The 27,787-nt window shown below is 45.0% G+C and overlaps 1 protein-coding gene across 4 annotated transcripts in view; it reads right to left on the reverse strand.

The window, feature by feature from the left end:
- Window positions 1-311: 311 nt before the first annotated feature.
- Window positions 312-27,787, reverse strand: part of SOBP (sine oculis binding protein homolog) — a 161,096-nt gene continuing 133,620 nt past the window's right edge. For 3 of the 4 annotated variants that reach the window (XM_032651664.1, XM_032651665.1, XM_032651661.1), the window contains 2 exons: window positions 19,108-21,048; window positions 312-1,653 (listed from right to left, as the gene is read on the reverse strand). In XM_032651664.1, coding sequence (XP_032507555.1) covers window positions 19,111-21,048 — 1,938 coding nt within the window. In that variant the 3' untranslated portion in view covers window positions 312-1,653; window positions 19,108-19,110. Of the gene's footprint in view, window positions 1,654-18,791; window positions 18,985-19,107; window positions 21,049-27,787 lie in introns of those variants that run through there. The other variant, XM_032651663.1, reaches the window with a different exon arrangement.

The following is a 27,787-nucleotide window of genomic DNA, read 5'->3' on the forward strand; positions in this document are numbered from 1 at the left end:
GCCAGGTGTGTCCCCAAGCTCTCACAGCTCTAATAAATAAGGAGCACCTGTAAAACAGTAGCTTGACTTGTTAAGTGACTCTGTACAAAGGAGGATATAGAAATACAGTATGTACACCGCATCCACGGCCCCGTGGTGCTTCAAGGCCAGCGTGACTCTGTCTTGGCCTCGCCTGCCCACCGCACCCAACCGCCCCGCTGCTGCTGGCTCAGCGGCCTGTGGGCGGGGGCACCTGGACCCCTCCAGAGGGAACAATTGCTTTATTGGAGTTAGTAAACAGATACACTGAATCACAAGGTGATTTTTTTTTTTTTTTTTTTTTAGTTTTATTCTTTTTTTTTTTTTTTCTTCTTTTTTCTTTTTTTTTTTTTTTTTCTGTACTCATCAGAATGGGATACTCCACGACTGTCTCACCAACTCAGTGCCAGTACACATGCTCTAGAGGACTTCTGGACTCGCAGCTACAACTGTACAAGTGCACACAAGAAAATCTACCCTGTTATCCTCCACCCACTGATTGAGGATAGAATTGCACATTTCTCTTAACCATGACAGGAGAAAGCAAACAGTGAAACAGAATCATGGGTGAGCTTTCTCACTTTCCCTCCTGTTTTCATTGGTTTGTCCATACCATTCTAATTATCATGAAAGGGCTCTGCGTATAGAGAGATTGCTTCACTGACTTCCTGGATCACCGAAAGCCATCAGGGTTGAAATTTCATCCAAGTCTTTCGTGACGCCCAGCAAATATTCCCCCTCGGATTATTTTACACCTTGAGGGCATTTTGGTCTTCAGTTCAACACTCTTGCTCTGTTCCCAAATGGGGCGCTATTTAAGGGAATTTAAGGAGAAAGCTGAGAAGAATAAACATTTACCGAGTTCTCTTGGCATTCAGTCTCTGAAAAACCACAGTATAAACTATTCATGCCGCTTCTTACATCTGTCAGATCGAAAATTAAAAGCCATAAAAGTGTAACACTGAAAATATGGCATTAAAAAGGATAAAGGTGGCCTTTGTAAAAATAACAAGAAAAGTATATTAGCCAATAAAATATTTTAACTCTTCATTTAAAAGTGCATCCTAGGCAGGACAGAGATGAATCTGAAGCATTGGGACTCCAGTATGATCCCTCTCCGCCGTCAAAACGTGAACAGTATAGGTCCAAAACCGTACAATGCAAATCACAATTCTTCGTGTAGCAGCAAAACCACAGCAGTTTTTAAAAAGATTAAAAAACGATTTTTGTCTTCAAATCTGTATCATCTCCCAGCCTCACCCTATGAGCCTTGAAGATGAGGCAGGGAGAATACCTACATTGGTCCTTGTGGCTTGTTGGTGTTTTGTCGTTTTGTTTTTGTTTTTTCTTTTAAACCAGGGGCAAAATCCCTAAGTTCCTCTGGGGAGAAGCAGAGATGGTGGCAGCAGGAAGGCTGGGCCCGCTTGGTGGGTCCAAGACGTGCTGGCTTCTCCGGGCTAGAGGCCACCGAGGGAGGGCTGCTTCCTCTGAGATGCTTAATGACAGGAAGCGGCTTTATTTGCTTGAGTTTTAGCCAGAGGGGGTGGTGAGCTGACCAGCTGGTGTCACTGGATGGCAAGACATGGTTTGCTCTGTGCCCTCTCTCCATGCAAGGTACCCTGTGAGTGAGCGTTCCTAGAAAATGAGGAAAAGGGGTTTGTTAGAATCCACTAGACCAAACTACCCCCCACCCCCCAGGCTGGGGAGAACCCGGGCATGAGTCAGAGCAGCACACTCTCCAGCTGTCAGGTCAGACTTACAACAAGGCCCCAGCACTGGGGTGGCGCAGCCTGATTTCCACACGACTTCCATTCACGGTTCTGCGCAGGATCAGCCCTGCCAGCTTTGTGTGAGGAAATGAAACTCGAGTCGCTTTTTGGAATACCATAATGAGCATGGAGCACCACGCCCTCACCCAAAGACTGCAGCAGCATCCTTTGCAACCCAGCAACATTCACTCTCCACGTTACTGCACGCTTAACTGGCAGGAGGTCTTTGGAGTTGCCCAAGGGCATCCCAAAGCCAGGCAAGGTCATCGGGGGACCCTGGTGTTGCAGACCTCAAGCCTGTACCCCGTGTAACAGCCCTAGTGTCTGCTGCAAAGGAGGAAGGCCATGAGATGGACTTTTTAGCACGTGAAAAATTCCTGGGGCACAGAGACCACTCTTCAGAGGTTTCCTACAGGGGCGGCTGAGCTGGAAGAAGTGCCCCTCTCTGTGGGTCTTACCTGACAAAGGTGAGCCACTCACATCGCTTCACATCCAGACCAAGCATAGGACTGGGATCCCAGGGCAGAAGGTCTGAATAGGACTGTTGGGCTCTGCCTCTCTTATCCTTACTGGCTTATTTCATTTGCTACCAGTCCCTTGGCTTGAAACCTCCTAAGGACACTCCATCACCCCCAGGAAGCAGCCATTCAGAAGTTGTCCAACTACACTGTGAAGTCCCTGAGGTCTGGGGCTGTGTCTGTTTTGCTCAAATCCCTGCACCCGGGGACAAATGTATTCAGCTCGACACACATTTGTCAAATGAATGAGAATCAAACAGCTCTTGTCCCCCATGTCCCAAAAACGGTGCTTTTTTTTTTTTCCTGCCAATAAATGGGGATGTCAGATATGTGAATGGGAAAATTTGGCTGACGTGAGGCGGTGGGAGAGGACTTGTAAACATCTTTACAACTGTTGAGATTATTCCTAGACCAGTGAACAAATAATTTCAGGTGATAGAATGTAGAACTTGAAGGGACCCCAGAGATAATATACACAGTTTCCCGCATTTTATAGACGAAGAAACGGAGGCCACAAAGAGAACTGGAGTGTTCAGAGTGTCTGTAGCGTGAATTTAGCACAAGCGTGAGGAGGTCAAAATGCCCATTGGGAGGACTAGGTCCAAGCTTGTGCTTTGAACCCTGCTATCCAAATACTGGTGTTAATGGTTACCATAATAATGATCGGCCAAAAACAAGGTTTGAAAATCTGAATGTGCATGACAGGAAATGCCTGAGTTCCCCAAATCACATTAAATCACCAGATCTGTGTGCATTTAATATGTATATTAAATAACCAAAGTGAAAACGCAAAACACCACAAATATGCGATGGGAGTGGAATTACAAGGTCATGGAAACCTTTTCATTTGGCATGGTCAGATTTGGAAATGTGGGTATTTCTCTCGGAATAAAGAGCTCACTTTAATTTCTTTCTTTTCTTCCTCTTCTTTCTTTCTCTCTTTCTCTCCTTCCTTCCTCTTTCTTTTTACCTTCCTTCCTTCCTTCCTTCATTCCTTCCTCCCTCCCTCCCTTCCTTTCCTTCTTTCTTTCTAAGACATAATGGTGAGAAGAGGTACGGAAACAAAAACACCAAGAGCCACCAACAAATAAGAAGTCACAAAGGATTGGGAAGAGGCCTTGGAAATGGACCCAAATGGATCCTAAGACATACTGTAGCTGCTTCTGGGCAGGATTTATTTTTGTTTAGGAAGCACAGCCTGGAACTTGCTTTGGAGGGAGAGAAACCATCCCTACCTCTGGGCTTGGGACTAAGAGTGACCAAATCTTGTAGTCAGAGAGGAGCTCTGAATCCTTCTTTAAAAAAGGAAAAGGAAAAAAAAACGGTGTTTAATGGTCTCTTCCAGTGACTGAGAAACACCACCATTTTGAATTACTCACTCAAGAACACTGCAACTGCTTTTTCAAGGGTGTAAATTGTTTCTTTAATGTAATCGTGAACCCCCCAAAGAGGACTATTTCTCAAATAAGTTTCCTTACATTGAAATCGCCTTTGGACAAAGGCCACATGGACAGCATCAGCCTACTTAGAGAAAATCTCAAGGCTTTCATAAGGGACTAGGAAAACGGGATTATAATGAGAGCCATTCTGGAACCTTAACTACAGCGTTTGCCATCCCAAACACTCTAATAATCATTATTATTCTCTGGTGTCTATTATTGTCTGGTAAATAATATGTGTTTTCCCCCAAAGTTCTACCGGGTGCAGCTGCACCGCGCTCTATTGTTTGCAGCCCCACCCCTGCTGCTTGGAAAGCCTCCTCACGCCAAGCTTATTTCAAGAGAGTGGCAAAGGGAGGATTTGCGCTGCTTCCTTCCCTCTCACCGCACACTTGCCGTGTCTGGGACACCCACCCAGGCCAGATGGTGGCAGTGCAAGTCCCTCTCGGCAGATAACATTTGAGGAGGGGGTAAACTGAAGGCCCCCTCCCCTGTCCTCCTGACTCTGGCTGGTTCAGGGCAGTCCCCATGTTGGCGACACAGGAATCAATGAAAATGAAGAAGCAAGCTTGGGCATCACTTTCTTGAGAGTTATTTGTTTGCAAGGTGTGAAACTCAAAAGTGGGGAGGAAGTGACCTTGGAGTTTTAGAAAGTGATCATGGCAGGAAGTTCCAGAGCCCAAGTCCGTTCCGACTCAGCCCCTGCTAAGCAGAGGTGTCTTAGAGAACAGTCGGTCCTCTCTGTCTAAATTTCTTGATCTGAGTAAAGGGGAAATTTCTACGATATGTGAGACAGAGACACAGGTTACAGCATGAACCCTACGTAGCCGCGTGACCTTGGACCTATTTCTTAACCTCCCCAAGGCTGGATTCTTCCTCTGTGAAATGAAGGCATGGGTGAGATTTTCTATTACATCTTCCATCTCTCACATTCTGGGACTGTAGGATCTTTGGACCAAAGCCATCATCAGGTACGGTGGTACACAGTTATCCGTGTATAAGAAAGACTATTCGTTTCTCTATCCTGAAGTCCCAAGTTTCAGAAAGGGTCTCCTTCTTTCTATTAATCACATACACACACTCTCACCTCTGGCAGAGATTTCTGGAGTGTCCCTTAATGCAGGGGGTTCTGGGGAAGTGGTTCTACTTGTGCCTCACATTTGGGTTTTCCTCTGAATTGGGGTTTGTCTGAAGGCAGGACAACCCAGGGCCCTGCCATGCAGAACATCTCTCACACACACACACACACACACACACACACACACACACATCCCATCCCGTGGACCACGTTGCACCGTGTATGAAGACCAGCTCCACAGCGCATGGTCTCCAGCAGGCATGTACGGTCAGCGTCTGCAGAACTCCAGGCCCAGCTGCCCCTTCTGGCCAGAAGAATAAAGTCTCTCCCTCATGGACTCAGCTGCACACCAAGTGCCCTGAACAAGCCTCTGACTACCGGCAATTTCCCTTTCCATCGGGAAAGCATTGCTAAGAATGTGACTGAGTTACTTCTCCCTTATCGCATAAGCATTGTCAGAGTGTCATAGAGAACAAAAATAGGCCTGAGTACTAATAACTTCTTTCAGTGTTGATACTGTCAACATACCATCATCCTCACCTTTTCTTCTCTGACCTTTACAGCCTAAGATGTATGCGGGTTGCATTTAAAAGGAAATTTTATAATTTCCAGGCAACCACTCCCAAAAGTAAATGTGTGTCCAAAGAAAATGTCTGTCTTATTCTACATCCCATCATAGTCCCTCCATGGCACAAGATTCCACCTCCACCAGGCAGCCTGCCTTCATTAATCTAATCTGTTTTCTGAACTTTTATTCTTCTTTGCTTCCTCAAATACCTCTGTCATTAGCATAATCAAAATCCAGTAGGTCTGTCCTGTCTTACCTGTCTAGAAGGCAAGCTCTCCAGGTCCATCATATTTATTCCCCAGAGTCCAAAATCCTGTGGCATCAACCCTATGATGTACAAGAGATGCCCGCTGCCAGGCCGGCTTGCCTTTGTCCAGTTACCCCAGCCCTGCCCGTGGTGCCACTCGGGCACATCAGTCCATCACTTATCACGGTTAAATACAGCTATTACGTGCTGGCTTCGGCCACGCTGTTTATCTGGCACAATAATGAGTCCCTGAGGACTGGATTGCTCTCAGGTAGCCACAGCTATTCTGGGACGCTCACAAGGGTAGAACCCCGTGGTCAATGAACAGAGTCGCCTGCACCAGCTGATAAGGCTGGGTGTGATGCCAGACAGTGGTCTCTGCATCAAGCCCATCCCGGAAAGGGCTACGGCTTGGTGAGGTTTTGCCAAAAAATGGCTCCCTCTCTCCTCCACCGACCATCGCTTCATGAAGAGTTCTGAAATGGCTTTTACCAAGTTGGAAACCGTTTTCATTTACGAAGTGGATGGTATCTCTTTTCTTATAGCTTGCTAATTGATGAAAGTAATTTAAAAACATCGCTTCTCTGGCATGATTGCTATGGGAAATAACCCATGGTGAGGAGAGGGGAGTAGGGCCAAGGGTGAGCTCCAGCACCACTGAGCTGCCCACGCACGGCCTGGCTCTGATAAGCTAAGGCTCAAATTATTTAAAAGAAAGAAAATTAAACCAAACACGAGCCCTTGCTTTTCTTTTTTTATAATTTTCCCCTTTAGCAATATCTCTTATTTTACTCTTTAATCAATAAAAATCCCAACCATACAAGACCCCCTACTGAGATAACTCCATCTTTAATTTTTTTTTCACAAATTTAAATTTCGGTTTTCTTTGCTTAGCTCGTTCTAGGAGTTAAATGGGCAGAGAGACCTGTTTATTCATATGAGCGGCCAGTGCTATCTTGCTGACCTCTACAAGATCTTGGGGGACAAAGAACCCTGAGCCACAGAACCCCCTCTTGTGCACTTGCAAAAGCCTTTATCTTCACCCTGGACAATGGATCTCTTTAGCCACCTCAAATCTTTTTTTAAAACCTGGGAGTTTAAGCTAAACAAATTACCCTGTCTCTGGTCCTTTTCTAAAAGCAGGCAGGGATTCATGACTAACTGCACACATTTTTACAAATGCACTGGAACAAGTGGCTGCATGCACTCGTGAAAGAGAAAAATAAAATGAAGAATTACATGATATAGCTAATGTTTTACAAGAAATTTTGAATAAGAGCCTCAAGCCCTATGCCGCCTGGATTTCAAGACCAAGCACTTCCTATTATGGTTTGGGAAAGCTGCAGTGTTTTCAAAGAAAATTACATTTACTGAGCACTTAATGTCAAATACTGCGCTAGGCACTTTTATATATTTATTTCACTTAAAAACAAATATATTTTATATACTTATTTCATTGACACAACAATGCTATGAAGTATTTATTACTGTCTCCATTTTACAGATGAGGAAACTTTCCCATGAAGGTTAAGGAACTTATTTGCTCAAGGTCACCAGCTAGAAAGGGGCCAAGCTGGATTGAAGTCCAGCTCCTACGACCTCAAAGTCCATGCTCTCCTCGGAGTGCTATCCCCTAGCCCAGGTTTCACCTCTCCCCTTCCTCACCCTGCCAAGCAGGGGTCACAATGTCAAAGTTGGCAGGGGCCTTAGAGACAAAACTCCGAGAAACTATTTGCTAAGAAATAATAATTGCATTTTCATTCAAGTCCTATCCAATACACAAACTAGCTGATGCCGGTTCGTGTGCCTTCCAAAAATTCTTCCTTGGACACAAAAGTAGATGTTTATTGTACTAAGATTGAGTCTGTTATTTATTTATATAATCTGAACACAGGCAGTCTAAGTTAAAAAAAAAAAAAAAGGAAAGAAAGAAAAGAAAAGAAAAAAAAGAACCTAGAGAAAAGAGCAGCTTTACATGGCAAGTAGCTATTGTCTATGGATCAACAGACCTTAAGATTTTAGGCTAGGTCTGGAAAAGAGGTCTGACATTTTATTTACTCTTTACAACCAGCCTTTTAGCAGAAAGAGAGAGGGAGAAAGAGAGAGAGAGAAGGGCTTCATTTCACAGAAACTTCATGTAAAAAATAAGAGCAAGCATACTGATTCCCTGCTACCCCCCTCTAACAGCCAAGGAGATGGAGAGTATGCTTAATAATTGCTTTTCTGCAACACTTCCACCCCAGATGTTCAGGTACAACCTATTTCCTCTCTGAAATCAGCTGCCCGGTGTGAGGCAGTGATGCTGTGGGTAGCAAAAGTATGACTCTGGTCCTTGGCACAGGGCGTGTAACTCAAGCAGCTCTGGTCGTATCCCGTGTCCCACTGAGGGGAAAGGCAGATGAGGACTCAGGTTCTAATCCTGGCTGCGCCACTCTGTGACCTTGAGCGTTTACTCTGTTTGTCCCAGTCCCTACTTATAAAAGTGGAACCAGACATCTTAGGAGAATTTCTGGAATCATTTCCCTAACCTCCGAGGTTGACAGCATCGAAATGTTTCATTACCTCCCGTTACACGTTGAGGGAAGACGTTCTGGGCTGCAGGGGCTATGATTACAATTCTTATAATGAGCACCTAGTATATATATGCCAGGTGGGCATTTTACTTCTGTTATTTACACTGGAGCCTGATAACGCTATGAAGTATGGGTTATTATCTTCATTTTTTTGTATATAAGACATGCTCGGTGGTTTTGCAGGAAGATTCTGGAGCCAGGCTGCCAGTCAGATCCCAGCACTGCCATTTACTGGCCAGTGACTCTGGGTAGGATATTCAACCACTCTGTGCCTCAGTTTCTTCATCTATAAAATGGGTTTAATAATGGCACCCCAGAGGGTTGTTGTGGGCGTGTAACATCTGGAACACTGCTTACATATAGAAAGTGCTTGATAAACATTAGCCGTTACAATTATTAAATGAGAAAAGGTAGGCATAAAGAGGTTATAAAACTGGTCCAAACTCACAACTGATTTTCAGATCCAAGCAGACCTCACTCCAGCCCTGGACTCCTCTCCCAGGCACTGTAGCCTAATAGGACAGTAACTCCATTTCCTGGGCACCTTTACCTATGTTTTCTTATCTGCTCCTCCCAGCAGTGTTATGACCTTGAGACTGAGGCTTGGGGAGGTAAAGTCGCTTCCTCCTTCGCTTACTAATTGGCTCTGCTGGGATTTGAACCCAGGCTGGCCCAACCCCAAAGCAGAAGTCTGTATCTACTAAGCCACACCGCTGCCTTCCTTCACTACCAGGAGCCCACTGTCACCACATGTGGAAGCTTCAGAAGATGTACGACCTGGGAAGTTAAAAAAGATAAAGGACATTTCCAAAAGTTGCCACACCCCTTTAAACGTGCCTGCCAGCCGTGGGAGGATCTGATTCAGCTTCTGTGAAGATCTCTGAAGGTGTCTGAGGTTGAGCAAAGCCACGCAAGCCTTGTGGCTGCTCTTCATTCCAGGGACCGAGCTTTGGGCATCACTAGGGCCACCGTCCAGGCTCCACGTCCATCCTCAGGGAAGTCCTCTGCTAGGAGAGCCGCTGCCTGCCTTGTGCACCCATTGGGCGACCGACGGCCTGCGCCACGCCCTGCCCCACTGGCCTAAGGCTCAGAGCAGCTGGGCAGTCAGAAGGGTGGAGCCCCTATTTCCACGGCAACCTGGGGCCCGGCCAGCATCCCCCTTGACCGAACTTTGGAATGTTGTGAGGTTTCCTTCCACTGTGTGCTATGAAACCTCTTAGGTCTGCTCTGGGCACAAAGAAAAGAGCTCATCCTCCCCTTGCATTGCCACAATGGCTTTACATGCGTAAAACATAGATGTGGCAGCTCTTGCGGCTCACACTGCAGCGATAACATCCCGCAGTGTTTAGAATCCACTGCTGGTAACGAGCCTGTCATCAGAATTCAATGATCAGCTCAGCGATGCTAGTCTTTCTCTTGCTTCCTTTTCAGTGCACAAACAGCTGCTGAAGTAATTTTCCTCAAACACAGATTTCCTCCTGTCACTCCTCTGCTCGAGGTCGTGGTGACACTGCCTAACGTACAGAGTACAAGTGCCACAACCTCTGGCTCCACTGCCCACCTGCTCTCCTCCAGCCTCCACCCCCCTCCGTCTGCAGCCAAGCCCTTCACTCCAGCCGAGCGAAGGGCAAGGTCACCCCTCACGCGACTTCCTCTTCTCCGCACCTGCGGCGCTTGCCATCCTACTGCCCCTTTTATTCCTCCACTCCTGACTGCAAGTTCAAGGCCCTCCCCAGTTTTAGAACCTAACTCCAAACTCACCTGCTGTATGGAACCCTAACCTGGTAACTCCATTAACTAGACCTCTCCTGACACTCTTCTCGTTCATTCACTCAATAAATACTCATGTGCCCATCCTGCCAGCCCCAAGCTAGGTAATCAGTTACAACAATGTGTGAACTGCCCCCGTTCACACCAAAGCCCTCACCAAAGCCCCATGTCTACAGTGTCATATCTGTTTGCAGGTCCTGCATAATGCTTGTAATAGTGGCCTTGGTTATTTCTTGCCTCACTCAGGTTATTAGCTCCTCAAAACAAGTCTAATAAGACTCCTGCCACTGCCTCTCCCACTTTTTTTTTTCTTTTCCCTCACTCCCTCCCTCCCTCCCTCCCTCCTTCCTTCCTTTCTTTCTTCCTTCCATCTCTTAATAACAGTGTCCCTGCATGGAGTCAGTATTCAATACAGTTAGTTGAAAATGGATATGTTTTCCCCTCTAGGGAAATAAATGAAGACTGTCTTTGAACCATAAATGAGTGAAAGGGGACTGCCTCCCTCTGTTCGGATATGATTAAGAGTTTATTAACTTTCATGGGTTGTAATATATTAACTAAGTATAAATTAACCATTCTAAATATAAGGTTTTTTTTTAAAAGTTACTATCCCTGGGCATCACACACACACACACACAGCTGAGACACAGAACAAGTTGATCGGAGGATCAGACAGTGGGAAGTGCTATCAAAATCAGAACCCTGAACGAGTGACCACTCGGCTTCATTTGCAAGGTCATAAGGTTTTTCCACAAAAAATTTTTCATAGTTTTTCAACTAGTATTTGGGATTCAAGTTGTTCAGACCTTGGTGGATATGAAAATGGACCTTCAGTCCCATGTTTACGATGTCACCGTATTAAATGAGAGGAATGGAGGGACCTGGATATATTTTTGGTTTGGCAAATTGTAAAACTATTTTTTTTTCAAACATTTGGGGTTTGGCTAAAACCAAAACTTATTTTGCCAAGCACTTTGGCCTTAATTTTTAAACCCATGTGTATTTTAAAAGAAATTCAATCTATATGTTTCTGACTCATTTACACTTAACTCATGAAAATGCTGTTTGGTAAGAGCTATTAGATGTCCAAGCAAGTTTATGAGCCCTTTTAAGCCTTCTTTTCCCCGTTCTTGCCAGAAAGTTGTATTTTGCCAGCCATAAAGAGTGTGAGCCCCAGAGGCCTGTGGTCAGTTTGAAATTTATAACCTCTGAAGCTTAAGTGGATTCTGACTTGGAAAAAGGTTTTTTTCGCTCTCCTCTTTTTCATATTAAGTGCTCAAACAGGCTACTTATGATAAAGATGGGATCCTATGTCTCAGTTTCCAAGATGGCTGAGGGTGAATAGTGAAGAATTCAATCTAACCACCAATAAACTGCCTCTAAGATATTTTGGAGGAACAACATGACACTTTAAGTTCCTCCGGACACAGATCCAACACTCTAGTGGAAAGTTTTACTAATTACTCTTAGGATAAGAAAACGAGGTAGGAATCAACATGATTCAAGTTGAACATTTTACCTTTGGGGGACTTGGTAATTCTTTAAAAAATCACAGACAACCCATCCTGTTTATGACTTTTTATACATTTAAAAAATAAGCTGAATCTACTAAAAACAACATTTGAATTAAAACCAGAAAAGCAGGAAGAACGTGCATGCATGCTGCAGTGACTTCACCCTGTATCTACTGGATGCTCAGATGATGCTCAGATACCACTCAATTATAGTATTCTAGTGGGAGAAAGCTTTTGGATAAAGTACTTAAAAATGGCTTATAAATATTTAAAGTATAAGCATCTAACAAATCGTAATGACAAAGTTTTACATTTAACCACATGTGCTCCAAATATCTTGAAATTACTCTAAATATGGGTTTAAAATATCAAAAGGGCTTGTTGATGGGACGCAGAACTTTGCAAAGAAACTTAAACCTGATCATTCTTGCTCTCACAACACCCAATAGGCACAATTTTTAAAGTGTGCGTGTATAGATTTCCTTAGAAAAAGATAATGCTACGGTCTGAATTTCCAAAACAAGAGTTGAAGGACGAAATATAGGGTTTCCCCTTCTCTCACCAAATGCAACTTAGCCACTTTGCTTCTAGATAATTTGTTATTGTAGGTTGGCTCAAATTTAAGACAGTAACATCTTAGAAACAGTTGGAGAACGAAGCCAGCTGCAAGGAGGATATCATTACAAATTGAGACACATGTTATATGGGAATACCATTCATTTTCAATACCAAAAACATGTCTGGGGAAATAAGCCATGCAAATGAGGGAGAGATATGCTTTTTAATTGCATTTTTTGGACATTAGGTCAATGTTTCATATCCAACGGGTCCATAATGTATGTTTCTCCCTTCTGTTCTTCTGTCGCATTCTTACTTCCCTTTTTACCCAAAACAAAACACAGCTTGCTATCGAAGAAAGACAACAAAGCAGAGGTTCAAAGGGGGAACTGATGAGACAGCCAGCGTTGCAGCCAACTGTCTGGATGGAATGAGGCCGGGGAGTGCCGGACAGCTTTGATTGACCCAGTCCTGACCCCACGCTCACGTGGAAAGGCAGTTCTGCTCTCGTGTTCCCTTCTCTCTATTCAGACTTGTGTGTTTGGTAAAATTGCACAAGCATGTTGTTGCTTATGGCCACAGCTCAGTCCTAGGAGCTCAGAGTTAAGGGATATCAGGAGCTACTTGAATGGTGTCCAATTTAAGAATGTTTATTACACTCAGGAGCTTTTTTTTTTTTTTTTTTGGCGGTACGCGCGCCTCTCACTGTTGTGGCCTCTCCCGTTGCGGGGCTCAGGCTCCGGACGTACAGGCTCAGCGGCCATGGCTCACGGGCCCAGCCGCTCCGCGGCATGTGGGATCCTCCCGGACCAGGGCACGATCCCGCGTCCCCTGCATCGGCAGGCGGACTCTCAACCACTGCGCCACCAGGGAAGCCCCACTCAGGAGCTTTCTAAAGCACAAAAGATGCTTTAAAAGTTTTGTTCTCATTGTTCTTTGCTTTTGCTCTGGTCATTTTCACTAGAATCTTTTAAATGACCCCCTTGAAATAATTTGTGTGTGTGCATTTCCCCTCCTTGCTGATGGCTGCACATTCTCAATCCTGACCCCACCCTACTCTTTTCTCAAGCAGAATGCTGTGGAAATCCGTAAATCTAGAGAAGAGCTCTCCGTGGTTAGTATTGCAAGCTGGCATCTGAGATGGCATTTACTCCTTTTCCTTGAGAATGGGACCCTGTTAGATGATGCCAGTGCTAAGTTGTTTATCTTTTAAACTAATTTCTTTGTTTCTCTGAAATGAATTCCTTTTATGTTTTTGAGGCATTTGTAAAAAAAAAAAAAGTTTACACATGCAGAATGCATTGCCTTAACATGCATCCATGTATATTTAAACCAGCAACTGAAGGATACAAAATAATTCTGGGTGGGATAGGGTGAAGGAAAACAGAATGGCCACCCTCCGTCCCTTTGACACAATCTCTTCAACAAGAGAGTCTGGAAAAGGCAGCGTGTTGGTGGTGGATGGTGTTCTACTACATGAGGTAAGTGTTCCAGGCTGCAGTGCATTTTGGTCCTCAAACACCTCTGCCCCTCTGTGATGCTTGTCTGCATGAAGGTAGGTGTAAATGATTGAACCAGGATGCCCAGGAGGTCGCTCGAGCCAGCAAGGGAGTGATTCATTGGAAACCAGACAGGGAGCTTATTTCTAGTACCCTTCTGGGCAATGCCTTGTTAGTAGCTGGTTGAATGCTTTCACCTTTCCAAGCACACCCTCTCCAGGTGAAGAAGCACGCTAGGGAGCTAGGGGGCTTGGTAGCGCTCCAAGACACGGCCATGCCAATGCCCTGGTGTTTACTGATCTGTCCACTTCTCCGACTCAAGCCATTCTCCTCCCTTGGCCTCAACAGCAGGGTAGAAGGTTTTCCACTGAAGGACAGCAACTGCCTATACAGCACAAACTTTGAAAGTCCAAGTGCTGGGGAAGTGTCTAGCTTGTTTCTTTCCTTGCTTCCCCTTTCTTCTTTCCCATAGGCACTCACAAGTTATAGTAACTGGAAGAAAAGTCTATCACCCTTTGCATTTTGTCACTAAGGCAATCTTATTGAGGCAAGGGTCCTTCTGCTCAGGTATTGCTTGGTGATAATATAAAATAATCTTTCAGAGATGTAAGGCATACTTTTCCTGTAGCCAAAATCTATGGACTGCTCCTCCCAAGAAAACACCTCTGCGCACAAGTACATAAAACTTTCCACAAAATTCCAGAGGGAACAGCTGAAGGCTATGCATGGACAAGTCTATGGAGACCAGCTCCGGGGAGCTGACACACAGATCGGGAGGTCTGCAGATCAGGGCCAGGACTCGCGCTGCACTGCCTGACCCTGAGGATGGTCACTAAAGCTCACGCGCTAAGCACTTCTCTTCCCTCACCCTAGCCCCAGCCCTGCTGAAGATGGAAGGCTATGGCTACATCTGAAATAACTAAACACCCGGTCACATATGTCATTTCCTATCCCATCATAATCTGATTGAAATAATATCTAAAGCCAGGTGCCTGCACATTAAAACCCTCCTTCAACCCCCTTGTCCTAAAGGTTAAAAGAGACCTGGCAACACTGAACGAGATGTGTCTAAGGCCAACCTTGACACTGTTCATCCAGAAAATTCTCCTCTATGAGTCTCAAATGATCACAGCAAGCACTCTCTCAGGTCCTCACCACTCACACGTGCGCATGACGCAGACCTGGCCATTCCTCACTGCTGGCTCTTTGAATAACCTATACCTAGAGCTGGGCAGCCATCTGCATCCTGACAGACAGGCAGAACTTGAACATCAGGGATTACGTCACCAATGAACGTTTCCAATAACCAAGTATTAGAACATTAAAAATCTCAAGTCTGGCAGAGGATCTGAGCACACCCTACTTGTACTGATGTCCTCCTCTCAGTCACAGTTTTTCCTCTTTTCCTTGCTTTCGTAGTCGGCACCCACAATCACATTTCAACTGCATGGACTTGACTTTGCAGGCAGCCAATCCTCTCAAACTTCTCAGCTGGAGAAACCAAACTGGCAAAAATTACCTGCCACCTCCACCCTTGCGGCTTTCCTAATGAGGCGAGTCCCCTGCCCCCTTCTTGAAATAGTCCTTTCTGGGATTGTGGCTCCGTGGCCAGACTAATAATTAAACTCTAAACTCCAAAAAGTCAAAACTACAGCCCCCCTTCTTCAGCTCTCCCAGAGAAAACAAAAAGTGGAAGGAACTCTTGCTGCTGAGGCTAGGGAAGCATCTCAGAATGGGGGCCGGGGACAAGACTCTTGGATTTTCTTTCTGGTTTTAAAAACACATAAGAAATTTGGGAGTCACAAAGGTGGGAAGTTCTTGGTCTTGCCGCTCCTTGGGAATGGAAAAAGTGAGGGTGAAAGGGTTACTCATGGTACACATTTTTTCCATTGATTATTTTACTTAAAGAGAAGATGTCATTTCCCTGGAAAATCAAGGAGGCGGGGGGTATTTTCTTTTGAATATCTTCAAACATTTGCAAATGGTTACTCTGAACTCCCCAATGTACCATAAACAAGTGTAAACTGTAGAAATTCAGAAAATGTACAAATACAAACAGCTATCCCCCAAGCTCAAAGGCAAAGACAAAGAAAGGGGTATTCCATTTATAAATGGAATTCTTTGTGGAGAGAACAGTTTGGGAAATGTTTATACATTGTTTCCCTTATTATTTGGGGGGATTTTTTTTTTCAGCTTACAGAAGCATCTTAAAAGTTGAAGATAAAAGGAAGTTTCCAACCTTTTAAAATCGTCGACTAAACTTAATTGGTTCTGCATCTAGGAAAATATCTGCTCATTTAAATCACTTGTAATCATATCAACAAACCAGAATGCATAAAGTCAGGTAACTGGGAACAGAATAACTTCAAAATGGAAAAAAAAAAAAAAACCCTGTGATTTGCCAAGAACTAGCAAAAATGATGACTTCTTTGAAGGTAACTGTAGCTGCCTGGATTACTGATTTCAAGACACAGTCTGCTTTGAATCTATTTTAAATGATTTTTAAAAATAGTAATACAGTATGAAAATGGTGGGCATAGTGAAAATGAAGAACCCAGACGAAAGTTACTGACAATGAGTCACCAACAAGCACAAGGAGAAATCACTCACCTGCGCCTCATCCACCACAACTCAGCCCAGGTTTGGTTTTGTTTTTTTAGTGCTTTCCCCTTTGGCTTTAACTTGTCACCAAACAGTGTTCACTGTCAGGGCACAAAAGCCATGCAGTTCTTTACTTAACAGATGCATTTCCAGTTTCCGTAACCATATGCATAGGCTGGGTTTCTGAAGGCATAGAAGAAAAACAGCACCACGTGTGCACAGAAAATCAGGAAGGGTCAGAGAATGTGAGTGAATTACGGCAGGTTGAGACTGTGCTGTGAGCTGACACGGAACTACAGAGGGCAAGAGGCAATGCGATTTAGTGGAGCAGAGGCGTTCTTCCCCCACCTTAAATCACTCGCCTTGTCACCCCACTGTAGCTGGCAAAGCCTGAGGGTCTCTGGCTTTAGAGAAAAGCTGTAATTTCTTGCGGGACCCATCATAAACAGAATTTTCCAATCTCAGGGGGATATGGGCAATTTCATCATTGCATCTTCTGAAAATGACTGAAGCCAGGTTAACATTTTTAGTAATGACTCTGGTCCACATACAAGACCCTAGCCTGACTCTTTATTCAGAAACATATATCATCCAAATAGCCATCATATATTTAATGCTTTTATATTCTTTTGACCCTATACTACTTATGGACTGGTGACACTCCTCCTGACCTGGTCACTTCTCACTTTAGCAATGGTAGTAAAATCTTTCACCCTCTCGTTCTTCCTTTAATGTCATTTGAATGAGTGACACTAGAATGTGTTTAAAATTACAATTCCTGATGCTTTTCTGGCTTTCTAAAGGCCATCACTTTTTTTTGTCCCACATCTTCCCATGACTTACTGCTTTGTCAACCAGATTAAATTACTCTGGTAGAGAAATCAGGGGCATTTTCAATTGAGGTGACTATGAGAAGGCTGAGACTGTCTTTGGAGAGCAGAACTTGCAGATATAAGATCAAGGATTGGTGAACTGATTTTTAGTATTCTGCTCCTACTGGCAAAGCCATCAGTGGAAAAGGAAGCATCAGACTGTGGTGGCTGAGAAACCCTTCTCACACCACCCAGTAAGGCCCCTTTCACTGGCTCTGAGCTTCCCAAGCAAACTCCTGGCTATAAGTGAGGTAGGTGCCCATGTAAATATGCTGACTTAGAGACAATGGTTTGGACACACCACATCAAGTGTTCTGGTCCACATCTATATTTCCTACCGTGGAGTAATGGGTTGGTATTCTAGGTTTTTCATTGTTGTTGCTGAAAAAAAAAGCTGAGCACGCTAAAAACAAACACCATCTAAACACTTAGAGAAGTTGGTAGGTAGGCTTGGCTTTTGCCTAGGAACTTTCCCCCAAGACAACTGAGGTGGATAAAAGAATTTTATCAAGTAGGGTAATAAAGGGACCAATTAACCTATTCTCCTACAGTGGTTCAAAGAAAATGTAGTCCTGGAGTCAGACAGCCTACATTTGAATCTCAATGCTGCTTATTAACTTGGTAATCTTGGGCAAGTTACTTAATTTCTATGTCTTAGTTTCCTCATGGGTAAAATGAAGACAATTAACAATTGCCAAATGGATCCTGACCCAAATAAATACTACTGAAAACCACTTAGAGAAGGACCTGCACATACCAACGTGAGCAACTGTTCTTCCTAGAAGGTCCACTTCTCCTACCCAGGCCTCCTTCCTCCCCAGTGTACATTTCCACCAGACTATAAGTGCCTTGAGGGCAGGCACTGCACCATATTCACCTTTGTAACCCCCAACTCCCAGAAAGAGCTGTGCATAAGTTATGTGCTCAGTAAATATTCATTTCCCTTCCTTTCCTCTCCATAAATAGTTGATAAACTTCAGCAGAACGTTAGCCTGTTTGCTGTCCTTTTGGACAGAGGAGAGCGCTCAGGCTCTGGATCCAGCAGGCCTGAGTTGAATACTGGTTCCCTCACTTACCAGCTCTGATTTGGGCAACATCTCCAAGCCTTATTTTCCTCCTTGGTAAGACGCAGACGATGCTTATTCCACCAGGATGGTTGGGAGGATCAAACAAATGAGGCCACATCTGGCTACAGTGGGCAGCCATGCAGGCTAGTTTCCCTCCCCCTTACTGAAATTCTGGACTCGTTATTTATGGTTCACTTGGTATTAAGCAGGATTCCGGACCCTCCCCTGCCAGAGGGCAGAGATGTGTGCTCTCACCCACTTCGGTGATGTTGCCCTTTTCCCTGTCAAAGCCTCCCACTGCCTGGAGAGGTGAGCACCTCACCCACTGAGCTGATGAGCCCCAAAAGGGGAGAAAGCAAAGCTGGTCAGTGATGCTTGAGGCCCACCCCGGGAAATGCTGGTTGGTGACAAATGAAGGAAGAGACCCCGTGAACACGAGCTGCTCCAACACCCTACCAGGCAAATGGGGCTTCGTGGCCTGGGTTCAGTTGGCATAGCATGTAAGAAGGTTAGATTTTATTCTCATCGTGCAAATGGAATCCCCTGGTTATTGAGAGCATTTGGTGAATTAGGACATTCTGCCAGTGACTCTACCAGCTCCAAGAAGTGGCTCAGCTTGCCTTTTAGCACAGTCCTGTAACCTCATGACTGAACATTTACTGGTCCCAAGTAATCTCTCCTTCCTCCCCACATCCTCTTCTACTTACAGGGATGAGCTAATAATAAAAGTGTAATTAGTAGATAGTGTTTCAATGCAGGCTCAAGGATTGGCTTTATCCTTAAGTAAGTGACCCTGGGCATGGCACTTACATGCTGTGAGTCAGTTTCCTCATCTGTAAAATGGGAATGATGTTGGATCAAGATGATGATAGTGTGTGACCACACAAGGTGTACTGTAAAACACGTAAGGTAAAACCATGATTATCAATACAACTCTCTCGCGTGCCTCTGCCCTGCAAGAAGTAAGGAGGGGTGCACTGACTCGTGTGGAGAAAAGCCCCAGTGTACATACAAACCTTTTACTTATTCTGATTTCTAATTCGGAGGCACCTCCTTTTGAGCGGAGGCTCCAGGTCCTCGGGCCCGGCGCTGAGCATGGGCGAGGAGATGATGCACGGCGCCATGGCAGTCTTCTCCGCGGGTTTTGGCACAGGCTGGATCACGCAGCCCGTCTTGGGCAGCATACGCAGAGCATACGCGTGGTCCTCGTCCGCGGGGTTATTAAGGTTCGGGTCTGACTTGTCGCCTCCCGCCAGGGCCTCCTCCCCCATCAGCTTTTTGGCCGCCTCCCCGTCCAGGTGGCAGTTGGAAGCACAGTTGTTCTCTTTGACGGATTCCAGCTCGCTCACCGCGGGCTCCTCCGGCGACAGCAGCTTCTTGGGGGGCGCGGGAGGCGGCGGCGGCTGGGGCTGCTCAGGCGGCGGCTCCGCGCCCTTGGCGCCCTCGGCGGCGCCGCCGCGCGTGCCGTTCACAATGACATTGCAGGCCGCGGCGGCCTCGGGGCCCGCGGGCGCGCCAGGGCCCGGGTCGCCGGCGGCGGGCGGGCTGCAGTGGCCATCCCTGCAGCCGCCGCAGGTCCTGCGCTCCGCGGCGCCCGGCTCGCGCTCCGCCTTGATGTGCGCGTGCAGCGCGCGGTGGATCACGTTGTGCAGCCGGGCCCGGTGGCCCACGGTCAGGTCGATGACGCCGTCCTGCGGGCCCTGCAGCACGCCGGGGAAGCCGAGCTGGCCGCCCGCGCCCGGGGGGCTGCCGGCGCGCCGCGTCAGGTCCACCACCTCGCTCCGGCCGTGCTCCGCGGGCGCCAAGCTCAGGGCCTGGCCGGAGCAGCCGGGCGGTGAGTCCGCGGACTTGGACGAGCCCTGCTTGGAGTCCCGGGGGGACAGGGAGTGTCCGCCAGGCTTGCCTCCTGCCGCCGAGGAGTCGCCGGGGGCGCTCGGAATGAAGTTCTCCCCGTTGCTGGAAAATCCGTTGGGGGGTTTGGAATCATTGATGTGAGGGATGGGAATAGGGATGGGGATGGGCACGGGCAGGGGCACGATCACGGGGTATGGCACGAGCAAGGTGGGGGGCGGCACCAGCGGGGCGAGCGACGGCAGCCCGAAATTCATCATCTGGGGCACGGGCATCGGGCCATTTGGCATCATGCTCACTGGCGGGAAGGGGAGACTCGGCAAGGGCGCGCCCGGAGGTGGCGGGGGTAGCAGACCCGGAGGGTTCCCGGGCATGGTCGGGGTGGTCGGGGGGTGGATATGGGGCGACAGCATGGGCCGGTGCATGGGACTGGAGGTGGGGCCCAGGTTCCTGGGGCCGCCGGGTGGGGGCCCGATGCCGGGGAGCATGGGGTTGGAGAGAGGGCTGTTAGGGTTGGAGGCGTGGTGCGGCGGTCCGCGAATGAAGGGCGGGCGGATTTGCTGCATGATCTGCTGTTCCATGAAGATGGGCAGCGGTACCGGGCCGCGGTTGGTCATCACCATGGGAGGGCTGCGAGGCGGGACGCCGAGGGGAGGCCCGATGCTAGCAGGTGGCTGGACGGAGACAGGAGGGATGTTTGGAGTCTCGCTAATGGGCATGGACTTGGGCACTGGCGTAGGGATTTTAGTAACAGAGCAGTTGGCAGTGTCAGATGGAGAGACGGTGGTGGACACCGATGGGCCAGGGCCCTGGCTTTGGCCAGCGGCAGCCGCCGGGGAGGGGGCCTTCCTGCGAGCATCTGTTAGAGGGATATTCCAAGAGTCTGGAGTGAGCAGCTGCACCCCAGTGCCTTCTGCTTTATTTTCCATGGGAGGGTGTAATGTGCTGCACAGCCCAGCTGGAAGATTGGCCTGTGTCTCTTTGTAGAAAATGTCCATTTTGTACTGATTGAGACATTTTGCACTGCAGAACTGAAGCCTTCTTTCCCCGTCCCCAAAATCCAGGTATTCTTTTGTGTGTCTTATGTGCTTACACCAGTCACATACCTACAACACAGTAATAAAGAAGAAAAAAGTAAGGTAAACGATTTCCTTTGGTAGATAGCGTTTCATGTTTTACATGAAGGTTCTTTCAAACGTTATCATAATTTTTCAAACAGGCGGAAGTGTTTCCTTCTAAAAGGTACAATTCTTAAATGTTTGTAAAACAATTTCTCTTTGGAAGCCAGAATTGCTTTATAAATATGAACTCTTCAGAATAGCAATTACCACCATCTTCTATTTTAAAAAAAGAAAAAGAAACTGTGTTATCCCATTTAAGCATGACTTTAAGGTAGATCTAACAAAAAAAAAGAGTACATATACCTGCCCACATAGTTTCACTGGTCAAAGAGGCTCATTGTACATGCAAATCTAAATAGTTTTGGTGAGAAGAATTCTCCAGAAAGTTCAGTGGACTTTGAAATATAGACCCTTAAAATTCTCCTCATGCAAAGTCACTTTACACTATTGACTGTTGGATAATGCCGTTGGAAGGGGTGTGCTGTGTTAACCAATAACACATAGCACTGAACATCATTATGTCTGGCTTCCAAGGGGAAACTTGGAATTAGTCATGAAGTCTGTGTGAGGTTTAGCTATTCCCAACCTGTGATGTTGCAGCAAGCTAGAATTATTTTTTGAGCTGTTTGCCCACTCTCTCTCAGTAGTCAGAATTTTTGGTGACATTTCTTGGCAGGCAGTCTTATTTAACAACTTTTCAAACACCAAGAGAACGTTTTCCAAAAGTTTTTATGGCTTTTCCCCCCCCTTCAGATCTACTCCTGGCAAAAGAGAGACATCACCAAATTTATTTTAAAGTTGGGCTGCAGAACTAATTAAAGGCTGAGAGCTTTTCCCAACTGGAAATCACTAGACATCAAAGTTCAAAAAATAGTCATTCTCGGCTTCAGAACCCATTACTTTGGAGAAATTATTGTGATTTCATTAACACATTAATTTTGTAACACCATCAGCTCTCACAGATGGTGAAGACATGATCTACAATTCAAATACGACTCTTGTTTGCACAAATGTCTTTCCTTCATATGGCATTTTAAACAAGAATTAATACGAGTAATCTTGCCATAGCTATAAACAGATAAACAGATGTCAAAATTTTCAATGGTTCTTTCAGTGCCTTACTTTTTTGACTGAACATTACATACACAATCTTTTTTTCTTTTTCTTTCTTTCTTTCTTTCTTTCTTTTTTTTTTTTTTTTTTGGTCATTTCCTCAGCACTCAAGCCATAGAGCAACAGAGGAAGAATTCTGAAACACAATGCGATGGTGAGTTCATTGAATTTGCTTCTCTCTTCAGTGAAGCCCTGGTTCCAATATTGCTCTAAATGGAACCTGTTTTTGTTGAGGAGAGAGTCTGTTGTTCTGTTGCTGGTGCATGTTGCTTTTTTAACTATGGTAAACTGATAGCATTAAAAGATGATAAATTTTAATAATGATTGGTCACATAAACAATGCAAAAACAACATATGCTGGGCATTTGATTACTCATCTCATTGAACTCTCAGCTTTCCTAGACTGTAAACAGTGGTGGCATGCTAGTATGTGATTGTGAGTATACACACTCGCGGCAGATGTAAGTCTGTTTGTGTAAATCCACTCTTTTCCTTCGCACTTTTTTTCCCACTGATATCTGCAGGTGATATACTTGATGGTGTGAGATTGAATGACAAATACTTATTGGCACACATTAGCTTTTTGTTTACTCTCATATGAAAATACCCTTTCAAAATGCTTGTTGCAAAAAAAATAAAATCAATGCTAAGATACTCCTGTGTTTCACTACAGTGTTTCAAGTTTCTCCAGAATTAAGAGGTTTGTTTTTTTTTCATAGTTGAGATGTCTAGTTTACAAATAAGCACAGAATTGCCTCTGATGAGAAGAGACACACAGAATCTATCAGACTCTCAAAATTCTCATCTAGATAAAGGTTAAAGAAACTAGTAGTGAAAACTTGATGCATGTAAGTTATTATTTTTAAAACCTGATCATTTTTTTAAAGTTAATGACATGACATTTAAATTCCAATATGAAATAAAGCCACCTGATTCTGTTTCAATGTTAGGCATCCATAGCCTAAAATGTAAACTTTTAAGCTTGAAGTGAAGGATCAAATATAAATATAGCCTCTTTAATTATGAACTAAAAAAAGTTATCAATGAATTAAGCTAATTTAAAAAAATACCAAATTTTCTGGCATATTTCTTTTGGATCGTATTTTTTAACCATAAGGGGAAAGAGTTTTCTGAAATCCTTAATTGGTCTTCAAATTGCCAGATTGAATTATTTGCCTCCAGAGGATTCCTCTGTTTCCTCAAGCTAAATAAATATTTTCAAGTAGAGTCACAAAAAGTAATCTAAATATAACTTAAATGTTCTCCCTTCACTTCCTTCACTTTCAGTAATTCATTGACGAATAAGGAATGCTCACAGATCTATCCCAATTATCCAATGAGAATTCTCCACCATATTTTATCTATCTCACATAAAAAGAATTACAGACATCAAAGTTCGAAGCAAATTCTATTTCATCAAATTTTCCAGTTAAAGCAAAAGCCTAATGGTTACCCTACTTGATTTTCTGCAGCATCCCACAGTGTTTAGGTAATAGTGTGACAGTTTCTGACAGTCTCATTTTGGGTAAGGAGTGTGAATGTGCGTGTCTCCTTGTCTTGTTACATTTCAATTCCGAACACTAGTCTAAAAATACAATAAGGCAATCTTTCTGATGAAGCAAAAAATTATTTGGGAAAAAAACTGTCACTTAAGAAATAATGAATCATGTCTGTCTTACAGGACACATCGTCTAAGATTAGGTCAATGAATTTATGGCACAAATGGCTGTATCATGTGAAGCAATCAAATGCAGCACATCATTCATTCTACATCTAACTAATACACTTCTAGTAATTAAAGATTTCATCATAAGAGCCTGAGCTGATTACTTAAGATGTGGTAGTTAGGTGAAAATATATACTGTAGATCTTTCTCTTTAATAAAAGAACATTTGCATATCCATGAAACACACAGCATGTGTCTCATAAACTATGGTTTTTCTGAACTGTGGTGTTATGGGGTATTCTTCCCATCTTTTTTCCACAGACGGCTTTAATTTTTTTTAAACTTTTTGAGGCATTATTTTTTCCCTCATTATGCCAAGAAGTACCAAAATTCCTTCAGATATTTTAGAAGATAAAGACTAAGAAGTGCAGAGCTCAACTCACTGGGCTCTGGAATGATTTCCCCCTAATTCCACCCGGCTTTGTTTCTGTTGGAATCTGGCCTCTTTGGTTCCACTTCTCTCCCTAACAGGTCCCAGATTGGACGGAGCTGAGGCTGAAGCTGTTTAACGATGGCAATCTGGGGACCAAACAATCAGCTAATGCGAGGCTATTGAGCGAGACAGCTGAAATGCTTCGTATCACAAATACATAATGTATCACCGGGAAGACAAAAAGATCACAAAGGAGATAAACAAATGCGTATTCCATTCAGCCCTATAACAGCAGTCCTCAAAAAGATTAAGTTTACCTTCCTGGGATGTGTCCAATTCTAAACAACAGAATGAACATTTCCTTTAGTCCATTTAGAGTATTTATATTTTGGTGGCTGACTGCCAGGGTAGTACTTATAAGCTCAGTGGCCTGATGGATTCACTCCTTTCCTGTGAAATAAATGTGGCAACCTACACCGCTAAACTGCTCAAAAGACACTGCCTCAGCAGAAATATCACTTGCTCTTGATATAAGAAAACTGAAAGGCAGGACTTCTGGTTCCTATAACTCTTTCCATCTTGTATTTCCCCTGGAAAGAAAGAAAGCTATTCATGTTGGCAACTGAGCCTTTATATAAACGTCCAAAGTCAAAGCCAAAGTATGCCATGAGGTTACCCACATGGGCACGATATATACACTCTGCTGGGCTTAGAAGAAGATTCAGGTGATCAGGGAGGGAGACAGGGTTCCTAATTAACACACATGAATCAGCTGTCAGCTGTGGGAGTGAACTTCATCCTTCAATGGAACCCATCCACCGCTGCCTTCTGAGTGGTAACCTGGCATCAGGCGATATTTCATTAAGAAACTCTTTTGCTGAAATCTTTCTTATCTGGGCAAAGGCATTTGCAGCAATGGAACAGTAAAAAAATATTAGCAATCTCTTGAATGCCATCAACAATCTGAAAAACAAAATCTTCGCATGCTCCTGACTTTTCACGAATACAGCACCCATGTAACAGCTCAGAAGTTGTAGCCCCCTAACCAAAATTGGAGCTTGCCATAAGAGGCTGGTTCTTTAGATCTTGGCCTGTTAAATATGGCATTGATCTTGCGGTCCAGGTCAGCTCAAAAACTCATGAGCTCACCTAAGAGTGAAGCAAAGGAGGCTGGAGAGACATGGACAGGGGTGACCAGTGTTTTGAAGGGTTTGGGTCTGCCTTACCTATAGACAGTCACCTCATAGCATGAATTGAGGGCCTCAGACTGATCCCACCTGAATACTTGCTTCCAGCTCGACCCTGCAGTCCCATGGCCCCAGCATCAACTGTTCCTTTGGGTTTAGACTCTGCCTCCATCAGGGTCCTAATTCGGTGCACTTGGGCACCAAAGGATGCTATAGAAATCACATCTGATTTGGAATCAGATGTGGGTGTGAGTCAGGGCTCCATCATTCTCTCTTATGAAAATCTCAGCTTCAGTTTCTTCCTCTGTGAAAGGGAGCTAATATAGTAGTAGCAAGCAACACTGGTGTGCTGGGCCTAACAGTAACCTTGTTGCATAGAGAATTTTTTCAGTTCCTAGCCTGCCTCCCTCGTGGTTGCTGGTATCCCAGGAACATTCCATAGGTTTAAGTTCAGTTTAACTTAATAGGAGGATGTTTTTCTGGCAGTGTGAGGAGGAAAAGGGAGGTTTTCATCTAGGCTTTCCTAGGAGTCTGCGTGTCTTTGAGACATGGACAAACACATGCTGAACCTCACAGACTCCAGCCCCCATCCTGCATCCTGCCATCCCAGGGGTGACAGAGGGACTGTCTGCAGTGACAAGGAGCCGGATGACAGGCCTATGGACATCCCAGCGGCCCACCATCCTGGGAAGGCTCTTTTCAGCTCCTGGGGAGCCCACTTTTTCCAAGGCCAGTCACTCTCTAATTCAGGTGAAAGCTTGATAAAGCAGCATGGCTGCTTGGAAATGAGTGTTAGAACCATTAAGATGAATAATTCCTCTTAGGCTCAACTGCTGTTTGAACAGTGGAAGCCATAAACTGTACTAGTCATGTTTTATTAAAAAACAGAGCTGATGAACGGTCTGCTTGACTCATTACATGGCAGAACTATCTTCCAAAGGAAGGGCCAGAAGCCACAGTATCACACGCCTTGAAGACAGGCTGACCCATGCCCGGCGTGGCAGAATGCGTGTGAGGGCGAGTCCCCACAGAGCGGTGCACCAAACTCTGATGGGGGGACCGAGCTCACCATTCCAAGTTACCTTGCAAAGTTGGGTTACAGTGAAGGAAGGAAAAAGTTGACCTAGCCTTAGACGTGCACAGCTACACAGAAATCAGGAGTGGGATTTAGAATGAGCAAGGGCTGTTTTTTTTTTTTTTTTTTTTTTTAGAGCCAATTCATGGAGAAGTTCATTTGCAAAATAAACTTTCTGCAGGTTTAGATTCCAATGTGATGATGTTTGCTACATGGTTCCTTTTGTTTAAAGGTCTTATTTGGTTTTTTGTTTTGTTTTGCAGTTTGGCTTTCTCTCTCTCTCTCTCTCTCTCCTCTCACATAGGATTTGGAACTCAAGGAGAGACTAACGAGCATCTTTGTTAGAATTGAACATCTCATTAGAAAGCTGCCCTGTAGGAACTTTATACCATGACTCAAGTACTACTTATAGGTTAAGCTGGATTTCAGAAACCTTGGGCCAGGTCACCAGGGTAGATCCTTCTCTTTCACACGTGCCATGAGCTCTGAAATGCAGAGCAGAGATGGGCTTGGTTTCCAGAATTTCAATGAGTGTTGACAAATGGCTCCTTACTGACCCAGGTCTCTGTTTCTACAGCCAAAGCAAGAGATGGAGTCCTGGACTGTATTCCATGACCGAGGCTCCATCCTCACAGCCAAACACATGATTCAGAAGAAGGTGATGTTTCCCTTTGTTCTGACATACTCGGTCGCCTAAGTATATTAGTATATCATCACAAAACTCTCTACTTCATTTAAACTGGATAAATGCAGCTTACCTCTTCTTAACACAGGTCACCCAGACGGAAACTGAAAAATTCAAACATTGGAAAATCTGATCCACCTGATGCCAAATGTTTGCCTCTCTGTTTTCCAGTTCTGTGGCCGTGAAAGGCCACAGAAGTAGCCCAGGAGATCTCAGAGCAATGAAAGTTAGCCCTGAAGGATACCTCAGAGATCATCTAGTCCACTCCTCCAGCCTCCAGCTCCTGGTGGGGCAGGTGCTTAACCACACTGAGCCACAGGTGCTCGGCTGTAAACTGAGATCATCCATAGTGACGCATTGCCCAGGAAACACGTGAGGAAGAAAGAACCAGCAAGTGATTGCAGACATGGAAAACGTGCCCCATAAAAGCAGAGAGCCATGTCCTACCCCATCCCCCATTGAAACGCTGCTGCCAGGCCCCATGACTCGATTTTCTCTCCTTTTTATCAACTCCAGGTATTCTGTGACCTGCCTGAAAATTTTGCCATCGCATAATCCAATTTAT

The sequence above is a fragment of the Phocoena sinus genome, chromosome 12 (genome assembly GCF_008692025.1).
Source record: "Phocoena sinus isolate mPhoSin1 chromosome 12, mPhoSin1.pri, whole genome shotgun sequence".
In the NCBI taxonomy this organism is placed as follows: Eukaryota; Metazoa; Chordata; class Mammalia; order Artiodactyla; family Phocoenidae; genus Phocoena; species Phocoena sinus.